Source organism: Theropithecus gelada, chromosome 4, assembly GCF_003255815.1.
Source record: "Theropithecus gelada isolate Dixy chromosome 4, Tgel_1.0, whole genome shotgun sequence".
In the NCBI taxonomy this organism is placed as follows: Eukaryota; Metazoa; Chordata; class Mammalia; order Primates; family Cercopithecidae; genus Theropithecus; species Theropithecus gelada.
Window position 1 is genome coordinate 45,861,996 of NC_037671.1, and position 13,260 is coordinate 45,875,255.

The following is a 13,260-nucleotide window of genomic DNA, read 5'->3' on the forward strand; positions in this document are numbered from 1 at the left end:
TATTTATTGTTATTTATTTATACCCTGCTGGATTCCAAGGGAATTAAGGTGGCATACAACACAGCTGCCGTATTCTGAAACAGGGCTGGGTGTTCCTTTCATTTTAAAACAGTAGTGATTACTAACTTCCATTTGACTTTGCTTGGTTGAATTATGAAGAAGAGCTTGGATGATTTTCATGGTAATGTGTGGGCCCTCCCTGATTCAGAAGCTTGTGTTCATTGACTCCTCAAGGTCTCTCACTTGCTTGATTCATTGACAGCTGAGAGCAGAAAGGCTTCGCAGTAGGTTCAGAAATGATCTGAACCTGGATAAACTCTTGGGGCCACAATTACCTAAAGCAGGTATTGGTGATGTGGAGAGTAGGAAGGTAGTTGCTCTCTGGGGCAGGGCAGCTGCTCCAGGATCGGGAGAGTTGTGGAGTGAGGTAGTACAGAACGTGGGGAGCTGGAGGAGATGTTTGTTGGGGAAGGCTGAAGTTGGAAAAGCCAAAGAACCATATCCACTCTGGATTCCTGTCTCCCTCTCCTGGGCTGGTGTTGAAGAGATGGCCTCAGCCTCAGCTGGGAGAAGGCTGGATTCTTGAACTTCCTTTCCTCTTCTGCATCTCTGACTTTGCCTGAGCCTTAGGCATAACCCCGGAAAGGATGGCAGAAGGGAAGTGGGATGTCATCTTTGGCTCTTGAGCTGGAAACTTTTTGCTGTTGCTCCTGTGGGTGCTTGCTGGGAACAGTAAGATAGTATATTGGGGAGCAGCAGGATTCTGAAGAGATTCCTCTCTCATACCACTCTGTCTCTAGCAACAGCAATCTTCCACCACAGTGGAAGCCCCTGATCAAATATGCGTACCCACAAAAGGGAGCAGATGTAAGTTCCATCTCCTGGTTAAAGAGTGATGCTTGGCAGATTTTTTGTCGTTTTATTAAAGGACACTGCTCAGCCAGCTTCTGGTGCAGATCATGCCTTATATCTATCTCTGTCTACACTCTGCTCAGCTGTTCAGAGGGTTCACAGTGCAGCTCTGCTGTGCGTGCTGAGTCCCATTTCTAATGAAAGTAGACTTTGTTCTCTGAAGGCAGCTAATCGTGCCCCATGGGCTGTAATCAGGGAGAAGGTATTTAATACAGGGCAGGCGGCAACAGGCGGCCTGCACCGACTGGCAAATTGCAACATGGCAATTAGAAAGCTATCACCCCTCTCTCCACCCCAGCAGATAGGAAGTAGAGTCCATCCTTTGAATTGATTTTTGAGTAAGCGAAGAATGAATGTTATGCAGAGCATGGCAGAAGCTGGGGTTGGATGGGGTAGGATGAGGCAGGGGCAGGGAGGGTTGAGGAGAGCCCCTTTTCCTTCTCACTTCACCTTCATGGGATGGGAAAGGGTTGCTGCTACTCTGGGTGTCTCCCTCAACACTGCCTGCAGGTTCAGCCTGAGGAGCCCCAGGCCATGCTGGGTCAGCGAGAGGTTTTAACCTAGGCCTCAACCTTTCTCCCAGGGCATAGCTGTTCTTACAGAACAGACCCAGTACGTTATGTTATCTGGTAGTCCCACATCCTGAGTTGTCTGCCCTTAGTTCCTCAAGGCTTAGGTTTAGTTTGGCGTGGGGGTGGGAGTGGGATTCTTCCTCGTTAATTTCCTTTTTTTTTTTTTTTTTGAGACGGAGTCTCTGTTGCCCAGGCTGGAGTGCAGTGGTGCGATCTGGGCTCACTGCAGTCTCCACCTCCTGGGTTCAATTTTTGTGGAGACAGGATTTCACCATGTTGGCCAGGCAGGTCTCGAACTCCTGATGACCTCAAGTGATCAGCCTGCCTTGGCCTCCTAAAGTGCTGGGATTACGGGTGTGAGCCACCATGTGCGGCCAGCCCTGTTGATTTCCTGATCTTCCTCCAGAAGACCATTTTCTGGGAGGTGTCCTGGAGCCAGCTCAGCCTCCAGAGGCCAGGAGGCCCCAGAGGCTGTCCTTGGCTGCCGCTCGCTTATCATGGGCCATGGCCCATTCTGAGTTGTCCAGCTGCTCTCCTTTGGGACCTTTTCTTCCCCACATGGGACTGGGAGTCCTCCTTGGGCTGAAACACTCCAAGGCAACTTGGGAAACCTTTGGGTGAAGGAGATGTGGCCAGGGGAGGCTGCACCTGGTAGCTGAGTCTTCCTGGAGGGACCACTCTGATGCCATCTGCCTCACCCCTTTACCTTCTCCCAGCTTGCAGGCCGAGTGTCCCAATACTTCTCTCTTTGTTGTCCACTGCACCTTGCATTGCTGTCCTCCTTGGGTCTGTCCAGCCTTCCCTGCACACCTTCCTTGCCTCCAGTCAAGGACTGTGGGCTGCCAGGCCTATTGTATTCCTGTTCATTGCTGAAACTGTGGGCTCCTCACGGGCTGGATCTGGGGCACTCAGCAGATTTCAGAAGTTGGAGCTAGGGCCTGGGTGTTGGGCGCACCCTGTGTTTATGGACACAGGGCAGGAAGTGGTTGGTACACATCTCCCTCGCAGCCTGGTGTTGAGGAACACTATGAGCCCCCTGGTGGATTGTCTTCCCAGTGGGCATTGCCTTCTGCTTCCTTAGTTGGGAGTGGTTTCCCATCCCTGTAACTCTGATGTATGTGGAAAGAGTAGGCTGTGGCGGAGAGAATAACCTCCCATCACCACCACCCCCATCCCCAGAGTCTGTGTCTGCATTTACTGCCCATCCCACAGCCAGCCACCTTCTCAGGGTACTCCTCGCCTAGCAAGCCAGATCGCCTCTGGCCATGGAATCCCTGGGGATAAATACGTACTGTAGGGCCAGGGAGTGGGGCTTGAGGTCAGGGTGAGGCAGAAGGAGCTAGAGGATGTGTGGCAACTAGAGCCCGGGCTGCAGGGCATGGAGTGAAGCAACCCTCCCTACAGGATTGCCGGACACCTGAGCATGTTCGTGTCCTCCCTGCCTGCCTGCTGTTCATGCAGGTGTCTCGGTACCAAGAGGACAGCATGAGCCTTGCCAGGAATAGGGACAAGGAAGTACAGAGGCGGTTGGGAATAGAGGAGAGGCACACAAAGGGGCCTGCAGAGAGAAAGGGCTTCCTCAGATGACTGGGGAGCACGTGGGGGAAGGGAGCTGGGACCTGGACCCTCTATAGAGAAGGGGAAAGGCAGAGACCAGTTCTCTGAGCTGCACCTCGGTTTTGTAGAAGCTCTTGACGGCTGTCATCTCTCACTCTTCCATCTCTGGCCCTACCCTGTTTTCCAGCTCATGCACCCCACACATTTACCCTCTGAGTATCAGAACCCACATACCCAGGTGGGTTTGGGACTTTCTAGGCCTCTCCCTCAGGCCATAGGAGCACCCACCCTGGGCCCCTCTGGAGGGGCAGCCCCAAGGAGCCTGTTGGGGTGACTTGTTTGCTCCCCACACCCTGGGAATGTGCCGTCCTTTCAGGCCCGCCCACCCAGATTCCTGTGCAGGGAGTCAGCCGACACAGCATGCTGCATGTGCCCTGTGGGGACACGTTCTGCCTCCTGTCAGGGGGAGGAGGCTGGCGGCCCGTGCCTGTGCTGCCGCACCCCAGCTCCCCACAGAACCCCAAGCCAAGGCCCAGGCTGTCCAGACAGAGGAGGTAGACCACTCCTGCTTCCCCACCCTCCCTACCCCCTCACCATTCTTCCTGCCCCAGGCCCTGTTGGAATGTGACAGGAGTCATGGCCAGGGCATGTCCCGACAGTGGGAACACATGCTAAAGCCCGCAAGGCTTCCCTCAGCCTCCAGCTCTGTTTAGGTTGATGGGGGTGGGAGGAGATTGTTTTTTCTGCCCAGAAGGCCACCTGAGGTTACTGCCTGATCACTGGTGGCTGCTGCCCCCATGCTGCAACCCAGCTAATTACAGGTGGGGGCCAGGGAGGGGTGTGGGCCCATCTTTGAACCTCAGGAGGTGGGAGGGGCTCTCATAGGACACTCAGTCCGGCCACCTCTGTGTAGATAAGGAACTGGGTTATCCAGTGAGGAAGGGCGTTACACAGGGCCCTGTGGTGTCAGTGCTGAGCCTGGAGCCCAGGTGTCTCCAACTCCCCAGACTGGAGTTTTCTTCGTATTTCTCAGCCTTGGCACTCGGTATTTTCTGTTGGGAATTATTTGTGGTGGGAGTTGTCCTATGGTTGTGGGATGACCAAAGCATCCCCAGCTTCTACCCACTAGATGCCAGTAGCACTCCTTCCCTCCAGGTTTCGACAATCAAAAATGTCTCCTGACACTTGCCAGACATCCCTGGGGAAGGAGAGTGGGCGCCAGACGTCCCTGGGGAAGGAGGGTGGGCAGAATTGCCTGGTTGAGAGCTACTGCTCTGTGTTGCTCCCTTTTCAGATTTCTTCTCCTAGCCCTACGCCGCCTCATTGCAAAGGCCGGTGACCATCATCATTATACACCAAATAGCCTTGGGCCTCCTTCTGGAAATGCTAGGTGCTCTCTTTCCATCATTTTCTCTATCTTCTTGGATCTTTGTGAGGCTTTTTTCCTGGTGTTCTCATTTGTAACCCATGTTCCCCAAATCTCTTAGTTGTTTCCAAACTCTGAGAGGCCTGGGAGATGAGGAGGACAGATGTGGAGTAGGGATAGGACGGAACCGGACCTATTCAAGAATTGGGCAATGTGCTGAGACCATAAACACACACAGACACACGTATCTCATCTGGGACTGTGACATTACTGTCACGGAGAAAGGCAGGAACCCAGTGCTTCCAGTCATCTGCCTCCAGCTGCTTTCCCCTCAGGCCCCCTATTTCATGGCCTTCCTGCCATGGTTCTCCCTGGGGGGCCTTCCAGGTCCCAGACCGGGCAGGCAGGCCTGTAGCACTGACAGACAGGCGGCTGACACCTGGTTTCCACTTTCTTCCCTTCTCTGGTTTCAGGAGCTGTTGGCTAAAGGAAGTGGAGGGGCCGTGGGATGCGGAGAGCCGAGGGCTAACTCTCGGACAGCGGAACGGAGAGAGCTGCCGACAAACAGACGGTATGTCCCTGATGAGGCCTGTGCCCTCAGCCTGGCTCTCTTCTGGGGAGGGGCAGGTGAGGGGGCAGCCAAATGTTCTCTCTCGGTGGGGGCTGGTGCAAAGAGAGGTGGAGGCCACAGGGGTTTGGCCATCAGTGGCCGAGGCCAGAGAGCTCTCTCAGGCTTTGAGATTCCCACTGAGGATCCTGGATTGGATCCCCAAACTCACATTTTTTGGTTATTATTTTTTTTTAAACTAACATTTATTCAACATTTCCTAAGTGCTTTACATCATCTTCACAACAGCCCTATGAAGTTGGTGCTATTCTTAGCTGGGCACAGTAGCTCACACCTATAATCCCAGCACTTTGGAAGGCCAAGACAGAAGGATTGCTTGAGCTTGGGAGTTTGAGCCTGGGCAATAAAGTGAAACCCCGTGTACAAGGAATAGCCAAGCATGTGCAGTGGCACATGCTTGTGGTCCGAGTTACACAGAAGGCTGAGGCAGGAGGATTACTTGAGCCCGGGAGGTTGAGGCTGCTGTGAGCCAAGAGTGCGCCACTGCACTCCAGCCTGGGCAACAGAGCAAGACCCTGTCTCAAAAAAGAAAAGAAAAAAAAAGAAATTGGTGCTGTTTTACCACTAATTTAGAGTTGAGAAAACTAATGCATAGAGAGTTTTATCTTCTGAGGCCTTCAGAGGAGAGTGGAAAGGAGGGTGGTGGGCTGCTTTGAAGGCTCCCTGCCCCACTCTTAAAACCTAGGTGTCCAGGCCCTAGGCCCTGCTTTTCCCACCCACCTGTTCCCCATTGGACCCATGCCCCACCCTCTGGCACTCCTTTGACCTATGGGAACTGACACACCTAAGGTGTGCCCTTCTAATGACTCCAGTAATGGCCCAGGCTTATCAGCCTATGTGGTGGCCTCAACATATGTCTCCTTTCACCATCTTTGTTTTTTCTCAGTCCAGAGTCCTTCTGGCCACATTTCTGAGCCTCCCTCCTCCTCCTCCTCAGCAGGTGGAGGAGCCATCACCTCCCAGAATGACCAGTGCCGCCCCCGCCCCTGCTAAGAAACCCTACCGTAAGGCACCACCAGAGCATCGGGAGCTGCGATTGGAAATTCCTGGATCCCGGCTTGAGCAGGAGGTCAGCAAGACTGGTACCCCAGCCTGACCGGCAGAGGCAAGGCCCCTGAGGCTGAGTGTCTGGCTGACTTCTGCCTGAGCTTCTGGTCCTGAGTTGGGGTGAGAGTGGGCCTTGCTGTTGGAGGCCTGAGGTCTCCTAGCTGCAGCAGTGCAGGTGGGGGCAATGTAGGCTCAAGGGAGACTGTCAGTGAGTATACATCCAAATGTCAGGGAACCCCTGAGTCTTTGTAGCTTAGCATAAATGATCCCATATGATATTCTCCCTGCAAGAGGCAGCCCAGTAGACTGAGGGGTACCTAACCTGCTGGTGGATGGGACTCTGGTCCTCCATAGTGGAATAGAGCCATTCAACCTGTGGCCCCTTTGGGGCATATCAGGAGGCAGTGCTATAGCCACTTCCCACCAGCACAGCTGCTCTTCATTGTCCCCAGGAAGTCCGGCCCTTCCTCCAGCTTTGCTTTGTTTGGCTAACATTTGTTGAATACGTACTCCCTGCCAGGAACTGTTAGGTCTGGACTCTGCTCTTCAGGGGCCTCTAGTCAGCTGCAAAACATGGGCTCTCCTCCCCCATTAACCTCACTCACAGGCGGAAATGAAGGCCACAGTGGTTTACCGCCCTTGCAGCCATGTCTCCACCTGGTCGCAGTGCATGGAGCACATTTAAAGAACTTGAGACGCAGCACGTGCTGAGCATCAGGCATACTGTAACCTGCTTTGGTCAGATTCAAGGTAGAAAAGCCATGACTTGCTCATTTCAGTTCAGGGAACATTAAATTAAGATGCCAGCTATTATGCTAGGTGCTACCCAGTGAGCATTACGTCAGTTTTATAAGTGAGGGAACTAAGGCTCTGTGAGGTGAAGGCTGTATAATCAGTATGCGGTAGAATAGGGTCAAATCCTGTTGTCAGAGTCAATGGACAAAGGAGGCCACCTACCTCCATTTTCTGCCTGAGACTGCACTTCTGAAGCAGTCAGCTCTATGTAGAATAGGCCCCTTGACGTTTCCCTCTTGCAATAGCGTGGGCCTGCTCTACTTTGTGGTTGGCTGAACTTGACTTTTGAGCCATGACTGCCATAGAGGTTTGGGGAAGATGGGGCAGGAGGTTAAGAGCCAAACAAGACACTTCTTCCCCTTAGTCAGGATTAGCCCTCTTCTCCCATGCACTTGTTCCTCCTGAGCCTCTGCCAGGGCCTGATTCTGCCTTTGTCTTTGTCCCAAGGCTGAGGGCTTTGTCAGAGCTCAGAACTCTTGTGTATAGTTCAGCCTGACTTTTCTGGAAGGTCTCTGCCATACGTGTGTGGAGACAGGGCCCACCAAGAGCCGAGTGAACAGCTGAGAGGCTGTCTCTGCCCCTGGGGAGAGGTAGCTTGGGTGCCAGGACTTACTTGAAAATGACTTTAGGATTAAGGTTGAAGGTTGGAAGAGGTTCTTGAATCTTCTGGTTGGCATGGGAGCAGGTAGTCGAGGCTTGTCCCAGCATTACTGAATTGCTTCCATCTGTTGAGAGCCCTATTGCCCTCTTCTGCTGTGAGAGTCTCTGGGCTTCACACCTGAGCCTTTTCGTGGCTATTTGGAGGGTGAGCCAACCAGGGGGCCAGTGGTCCAGAGCTGAGCCTCAAGCTTCTCTTTTTTGCCTAGGAACCCCTGACTGACGCAGAAAGGATGAAGTGAGTATCTGCTGCCTGAGATGCTGCCTGAGATACTGCCCTGCCTCAACTCTGTCCCTCTTAGCTGCAGGCTAGGCTATCGGTACAGTTGGACTTTCCCGTGGATTAGGTGGAAGTAAAGGTTAGGATGGGTTGTTTTAGGGACTGTGGGAGGAGTTTTGATGTTGTGGATATTTTTTCTGGCAAATGGGATTTTATTGTTCCATGGGCTTCGAGAGAGCATAGAATCAGGAGGTAAATGGCACTGAGGGCCCTGCTGTTCTTGCTAAGGAGCCCTTCCCCAGCTCCTGGTTCCTGTACCAGCTGCCACCCTTGCAGCCCTTTCTTAGCCACATGAGGCCTCCGGAGAGGAGGGCAGTGCTGGGCTGGATTTCCAAGAGATGAATAATGGAGAAGCCTGATTGTGCAGAGGAGAAACTGGAGCTGGGGGCTTAGTGGCCGACTGACATGGGCTGTAACCAGAGACAGGCTGGGAGTCGTATCCCTACCCCCGATTCTGTCTTTTCATTCTCCAATAGTGAAGGGAAGCTGGATTGTCCCCTACCATCCCCTCTTCCTCCCCTGACCCTCCAACCCAGGCTGTGTTCCCAGGGCCAGCAGGCCTATGAAATATGCTGCCTTAGACTCAAGCTCTGGTTGCCTGTCTTCATGTCATCCCTTCCTTCCTGAGCCCACTCTGGAGCTCCAGGCCATGCCCTTTGATCTCTCATACTCCTCTGCCCTTGATCCCACAACACCCTGCCAGGCTCTTGCAGCAGGAGAATGAAGAGCTTCGCCGGCGCCTGGCCTCCGCCACCAGACGCACTGAGGCCCTGGAACGTGAGCTGGAAATCGGGCAGGACTGCCTGGAGCTGGAGCTGGGCCAGAGCCGCGAGGAGCTGGACAAATTTAAGGATAAGTTCCGCAGGTGTGGGAATGAGGGGATACACACACACACACACACACACACACTCTCTCTCTCTCTCTCTCTCTCTCTCCCCCCCTTCTTCGGAGGTTAGCTGGAAGATGCCTCAGAGATCATTTGCTTCCGATTAGAAAACTGAAGTTGTTGAGGGCGAATGACATGTAGCTGAACAGGGCCTGAAGAATAGGATCTTGACCCAGGGATGTGCCTTGTGTTATCCCTTTTCAGGCTGCAGAACAGCTACACAGCTTCCCAGCGGACCAACCAGGAGTTGGAGGACAAGCTGCACACACTGGTAAACGGCAACTTGGCGGGCACTGTGCTCACAGCATAGCAGGGGGCCAGGATTTGCCAGGGGAATGCCACTCGGGCTTGGGGGAGATGGTGGGATGGGGCAGTGGTGGGGGTACCGCAGTGTGCTCTGCAAGTCAGGACTGTCTTAATGCTCACACTGTTTCTCTTCTTTCCTCGTCTCCCCCTCATGCTGCCACCGTCGCTGCTGCACTCTCCTCTCAGGCCTCTCTTAGCCACAACTGGATTTTTGCAGTTGCGTCTGAGTTTGTGTGTCTTCTCCCTTGCCCTGGCCTTCTCAGCTGAGATCTGGAATTGCGGGCCCTGGCTATTACCCTGTACCCCTTGAGTATACCCGCTCCTTTCTCTTCCCTGTGTGAGGCCCATTTAACAGTCAATGCCTCCCTCCCAGGAGAGAGCTGGGGAGCCTAGCCTGCTCTGCCCTTGGCTCTGGTAGAGGTACTGATTGATGTCTCCACTGAACACCCAAAGCTTCTTGGCTGCAGTGGCAGCAAGCCCAGGCTGTGGGCGGGGAGGGGAGGCTGCAGATCCAGTCCCTGAACTGAAGATCAGAAGGCTACTTTTGAGCCTGCAGCTTGCTCCCTGCTCAGCGAGGCACCCTGGCTGCCACCAAGCCCTGCTTCCTCTTCCCTCTCCTAGCCTGATGCTGGAAACAGCTGCACACATAGGAGGCTTCAGCCCCCTGGTTTGCAGTTTCTGCCTTTGAGGTACCAGCTGCCTTGCCTGGTGCCCAGAGCCCCTGGAATCTCAGGGGATGGACAGCTCTTATACTGTCTGTGTCCTGGGCCCAGGTGGCAGGAGGTCATGCTAAGAAAGCCCCCACCCCACAGCCAGTCCAGGGAGTGGGAGAGATGCCCAGTCTCCTTCTGTCTGTCCGTCATTTGTCTCTGCTTTGTCCGCCTTGGCTGCCCTAGCACCTGTGGCCTCTTGTGTCTCCAGGATGGGAGGAGGTGGAGGGAGAGGAAGGGCTGGCTAGGGTGTGGGCTGGGTTAACCTCAAGTCTGTGCCTCAGATCAAGAAGGCTGAGATGGATAGGAAGACGCTGGACTGGGAGATTGTGGAGCTGACCAACAAGCTGCTGGATGCCAAGAACACCATTAACAAGCTGGAAGAGCTCAACGTATGTGCATTTCACTGCTTGGGCCTTCCTCACCTGGGGCTAGCTTTGTTCTGGCCTGGCCCTGCTCCCTTGGAGAAGGCTGGGCTGGGCTCTGAACCAGGTCTGTGTCTGTAGGAGCGGTACCGACTGGACTGCAACCTGGCTGTGCAGCTCCTCAAGTGCAACAAGTCCCACTTCCGAAACCACAAGTTTGCTGATGTGAGTAGAACTCACCCCCTCCCCGCCCACACAGACCATTCTGGCCACTGTAGGACTCTTAACTCCAGTTTCTACACCTCTCTCTGTCTTCCTGTTTTTAAGTCTCCTTTCCATTTTGCCCTCCTGCCTCCATGTCACCTATCAAGCCAGTCAACTCTGCCACTGGTTGGTGTCCCATGTCCTGTCTAGGGCCCATCACTAGTTTTGGGGGGGCAGCCCTGTTGGTTTCTATAACAGAGACAGAGAGAGAGGATCCCAGGCAGGAAGGAGAGGGTAGTCAGAGCTATCTGCCCAAAGAGTACTGAGAGAGGATTAGGCCCATCTGATCATGTTACCCCAACGGGTAAACTCTAGACCCCAGAGCTTCAGGCCCAAGGTTGATGTGGCCTGCAGAAGTAGAGATATTTCTTCTTTTTTCTTTTTTTTCTTTGTTTGAGACGAAGTCTTGCTCTGTTGCCCAGGCTGGAGTGCAGTGGTGTGATCTCGGCTCACTGCAAGCTCCGCCTCCCGGCTTCAAGCAATTCTCCTGCTTCAGCCTCCCAAGTAGCTGGAATTACAGGCGCCCACCGCCACAGCCGGTTAATTTTTTTTGTATTTTTAGTAGAGACGGGGTTTCACTGTGTTAGCCAGGATGGTCTCCATCTCCTTCCTGACCTCATGATCCACCTGCCTTGGCCTCCCAAAGTGCTGGGATTACAGGCGTGAGCCACCGCGCCCGGCCCAGAAGAGGTATTTCTAAGGCCACTGGTCTATACAGATTCTCCAAACTTAAGTGTGGTTTGGGCAGAAGCTGGGAGATAGAAGTTTGAGAACATGCCGGCCTCAGCAGCAGATCTGGGTTTAAATCCTGGCCAAGTTAATCAAAAGCTTCGAGTTGTCTTCCCCTCTCCGGGCCTGTGTGTCTGTGAAGTGAGGGTATACACACTGGCATGCTCTAAGAACAGGAGATAGTGGAGTGCTGAGCACACAGAGGTACTTAAATGTGGGAGCCATTACTTTCGCCGTGAGTCAAGTTGTCTTTAGCTGCGATCATTAATGTCTCTCTTTCCTGCTCTTTTACCTCAGCTGCCCTGTGAGCTACAGGACATGGTTCGGAAACATCTGCACAGTGGTCAAGAGGCTGCCAGCCCAGGTCCTGCTCCCAGCCTAGCCCCAGGGGCTGTGGTGCCTACCTCGGTCATTGCCCGAGTGTTAGAGAAGCCGGAGTCTCTACTGCTCAATTCAGCCCAGTCAGGCAGCGCCGGGCGCCCCTTGGCTGAGGATGTCTTTGTGCATGTGGACATGAGCGAGGGTGTCCCAGGTAATCCAGCCAGTCCCCCGGCCCCTGGCAGCCCCACCCCGCAACCCAATGGGGAGTGCCACTCTCTGGATACTGCCAGGGGCTCCCCGGAGGAAGAGCTGCCCCTGCCAGCCTTTGAGAAGCTGAGCCCCTACCCAACCCCATCTCCACCACACCCACTGTATCCTGGCCGCAGGGTAATAGAGTTCTCTGAGGATAAGGTTCGGATCCCCCGCAACAGCCCCCTGCCCAACTGCACTTACGCTACCCGCCAGGCCATTTCACTGAGCCTGGTGGAGGAGGGGAGTGAGCGGGCCCGCCCTAGCCCAGTGCCCAGTACCCCTGCCTCAGCCCAGGCCTCACCCCACCACCAGCCCAGCCCAGCGCCCCCAACACTCAGTGCCCCAGCTAGCTCTGCCAGCTCTGAAGAGGACCTGCTGGCCAGCTGGCAGCGGGCATTTGTGGACCGTACTCCGCCACCTGCCGCTGTGGCCCAGCGCACAGCCTTTGGACGCGACGCCCTCCCTGAGCTGCAGCGCCATTTTGCCCATAGCCCCGCTGACAGAGATGAGGTGGTCCAGGCACCTTCTCCCCGACCGGAAGAGAGTGAACTTTTGCTACCCATAGAACCTGACTCTGGCTTTCCCAGGGAGGAGGAAGAAGAGCTGAACCTGCCCATCAGCCCTGAGGAAGAGCGCCAGAGCCTGCTGCCCGTTAACAGTGGCACAGAGGAGGGGTCAGGCACTTCCCACACTGAGGGCAGGGCCTGGCCACTCCCCAGCTCCAGCCGCCCCCAGCGCAGCCCCAAGAGGATGGGGGTTCACCACCTGCACCGCAAGGACAGCCTCACCCAGGCCCAGGAGCAGGGCAACCTGCTCAACTAGGGCCTCTGGTGGCCTTCCTGCCATTGCTGCACTGGGACTGCAAGGAGGCCCCATACCTTGGCAGCTCAGGGTCCCCAGTCCAAGGCCTTGATCTCTCCCCAATCCATACCTGCACAGCTGTTCCCTGTGTGGGTGGGGTCAGGTGGTGGGCCATGCCAGGCCTGTCAGCTGCGTTGACTGACCACGGCAGCTTGCCTCATGGTTTTCCCCTTTTCTTAGAATATTTATTCTCCACAGTAACATGCAGTTGGGTCTCAAGACCTTTTCTCCAATCAGCCCAACCCAGCCCAGACTGGGCTGTTCTGGGGAGCTGAGGAGTTTATCAGTATTCATCTTCCATTCTCCTTTCATAGTCACAAGTTTTGTTATTTTGTTTCTTTTGGGGGGTGGTGGTGTAATTGTTAACTTCATTTCTGTTTCCTACCTGTTTGCTTTCCCCCCCAATCCTCCGCATGAGCTGTTGCCCTCCGGGGGCCCGGCACAGCTGGCCTTGGGGACCAGAGAGAGGACTGACTCAGGGCCCCCTCAGCTGTCTCTTCCCTCTCTCTGGAAAGGAGGTGGGGCTCAGGGGCCTCAAGCTGCGCTCTGGGTGAGGCCTGGCCTCTACTCCCAACCTTGGCTCTAGACTGTTACTCCAAGCTTTGGGAAATTTTCACATTGATGACTATTTTAAAATCAAATAAAACTATTTTACTGGTATGGCCTAACTTGTCTTAATGACCTTCCCGTTCCCACTCTTCTCCCCATTCGTGAGTATTCCCAGTCCTGGTCTCATCCTAGTTGACTAGTGA

At 54.4% G+C, this 13,260-nt stretch overlaps 1 protein-coding gene across 18 annotated transcripts in view; it reads left to right on the plus strand.

Moving 5' to 3' along the window:
* TJAP1 (tight junction associated protein 1) overlaps window positions 1-13,170 on the plus strand; it is a 29,208-nt gene extending 16,038 nt beyond the window's left edge. For 4 of the 18 annotated variants that reach the window (XM_025381737.1, XM_025381742.1, XM_025381741.1 and 1 more), the window contains 9 exons: window positions 4,881-4,978; window positions 5,973-6,104; window positions 7,744-7,772; window positions 8,518-8,679; window positions 8,905-8,971; window positions 9,193-9,222; window positions 10,001-10,108; window positions 10,223-10,306; window positions 11,372-13,170. In XM_025381737.1, coding sequence (XP_025237522.1) covers window positions 6,000-6,104; window positions 7,744-7,772; window positions 8,518-8,679; window positions 8,905-8,971; window positions 9,193-9,222; window positions 10,001-10,108; window positions 10,223-10,306; window positions 11,372-12,469 — 1,683 coding nt within the window. In that variant the 5' untranslated portion in view covers window positions 4,881-4,978; window positions 5,973-5,999 and the 3' untranslated portion in view covers window positions 12,470-13,170. Of the gene's footprint in view, window positions 1-4,880; window positions 4,979-5,921; window positions 6,141-7,743; window positions 7,773-8,517; window positions 8,680-8,904; window positions 8,972-9,192; window positions 9,223-10,000; window positions 10,109-10,222; window positions 10,307-11,371 lie in introns of all 18 variants that reach the window. The other 14 variants (XM_025381738.1, XM_025381739.1, XM_025381744.1 and 11 more) reach the window with 7 other exon arrangements.
* Window positions 13,171-13,260: the final 90 nt, after the last annotated feature.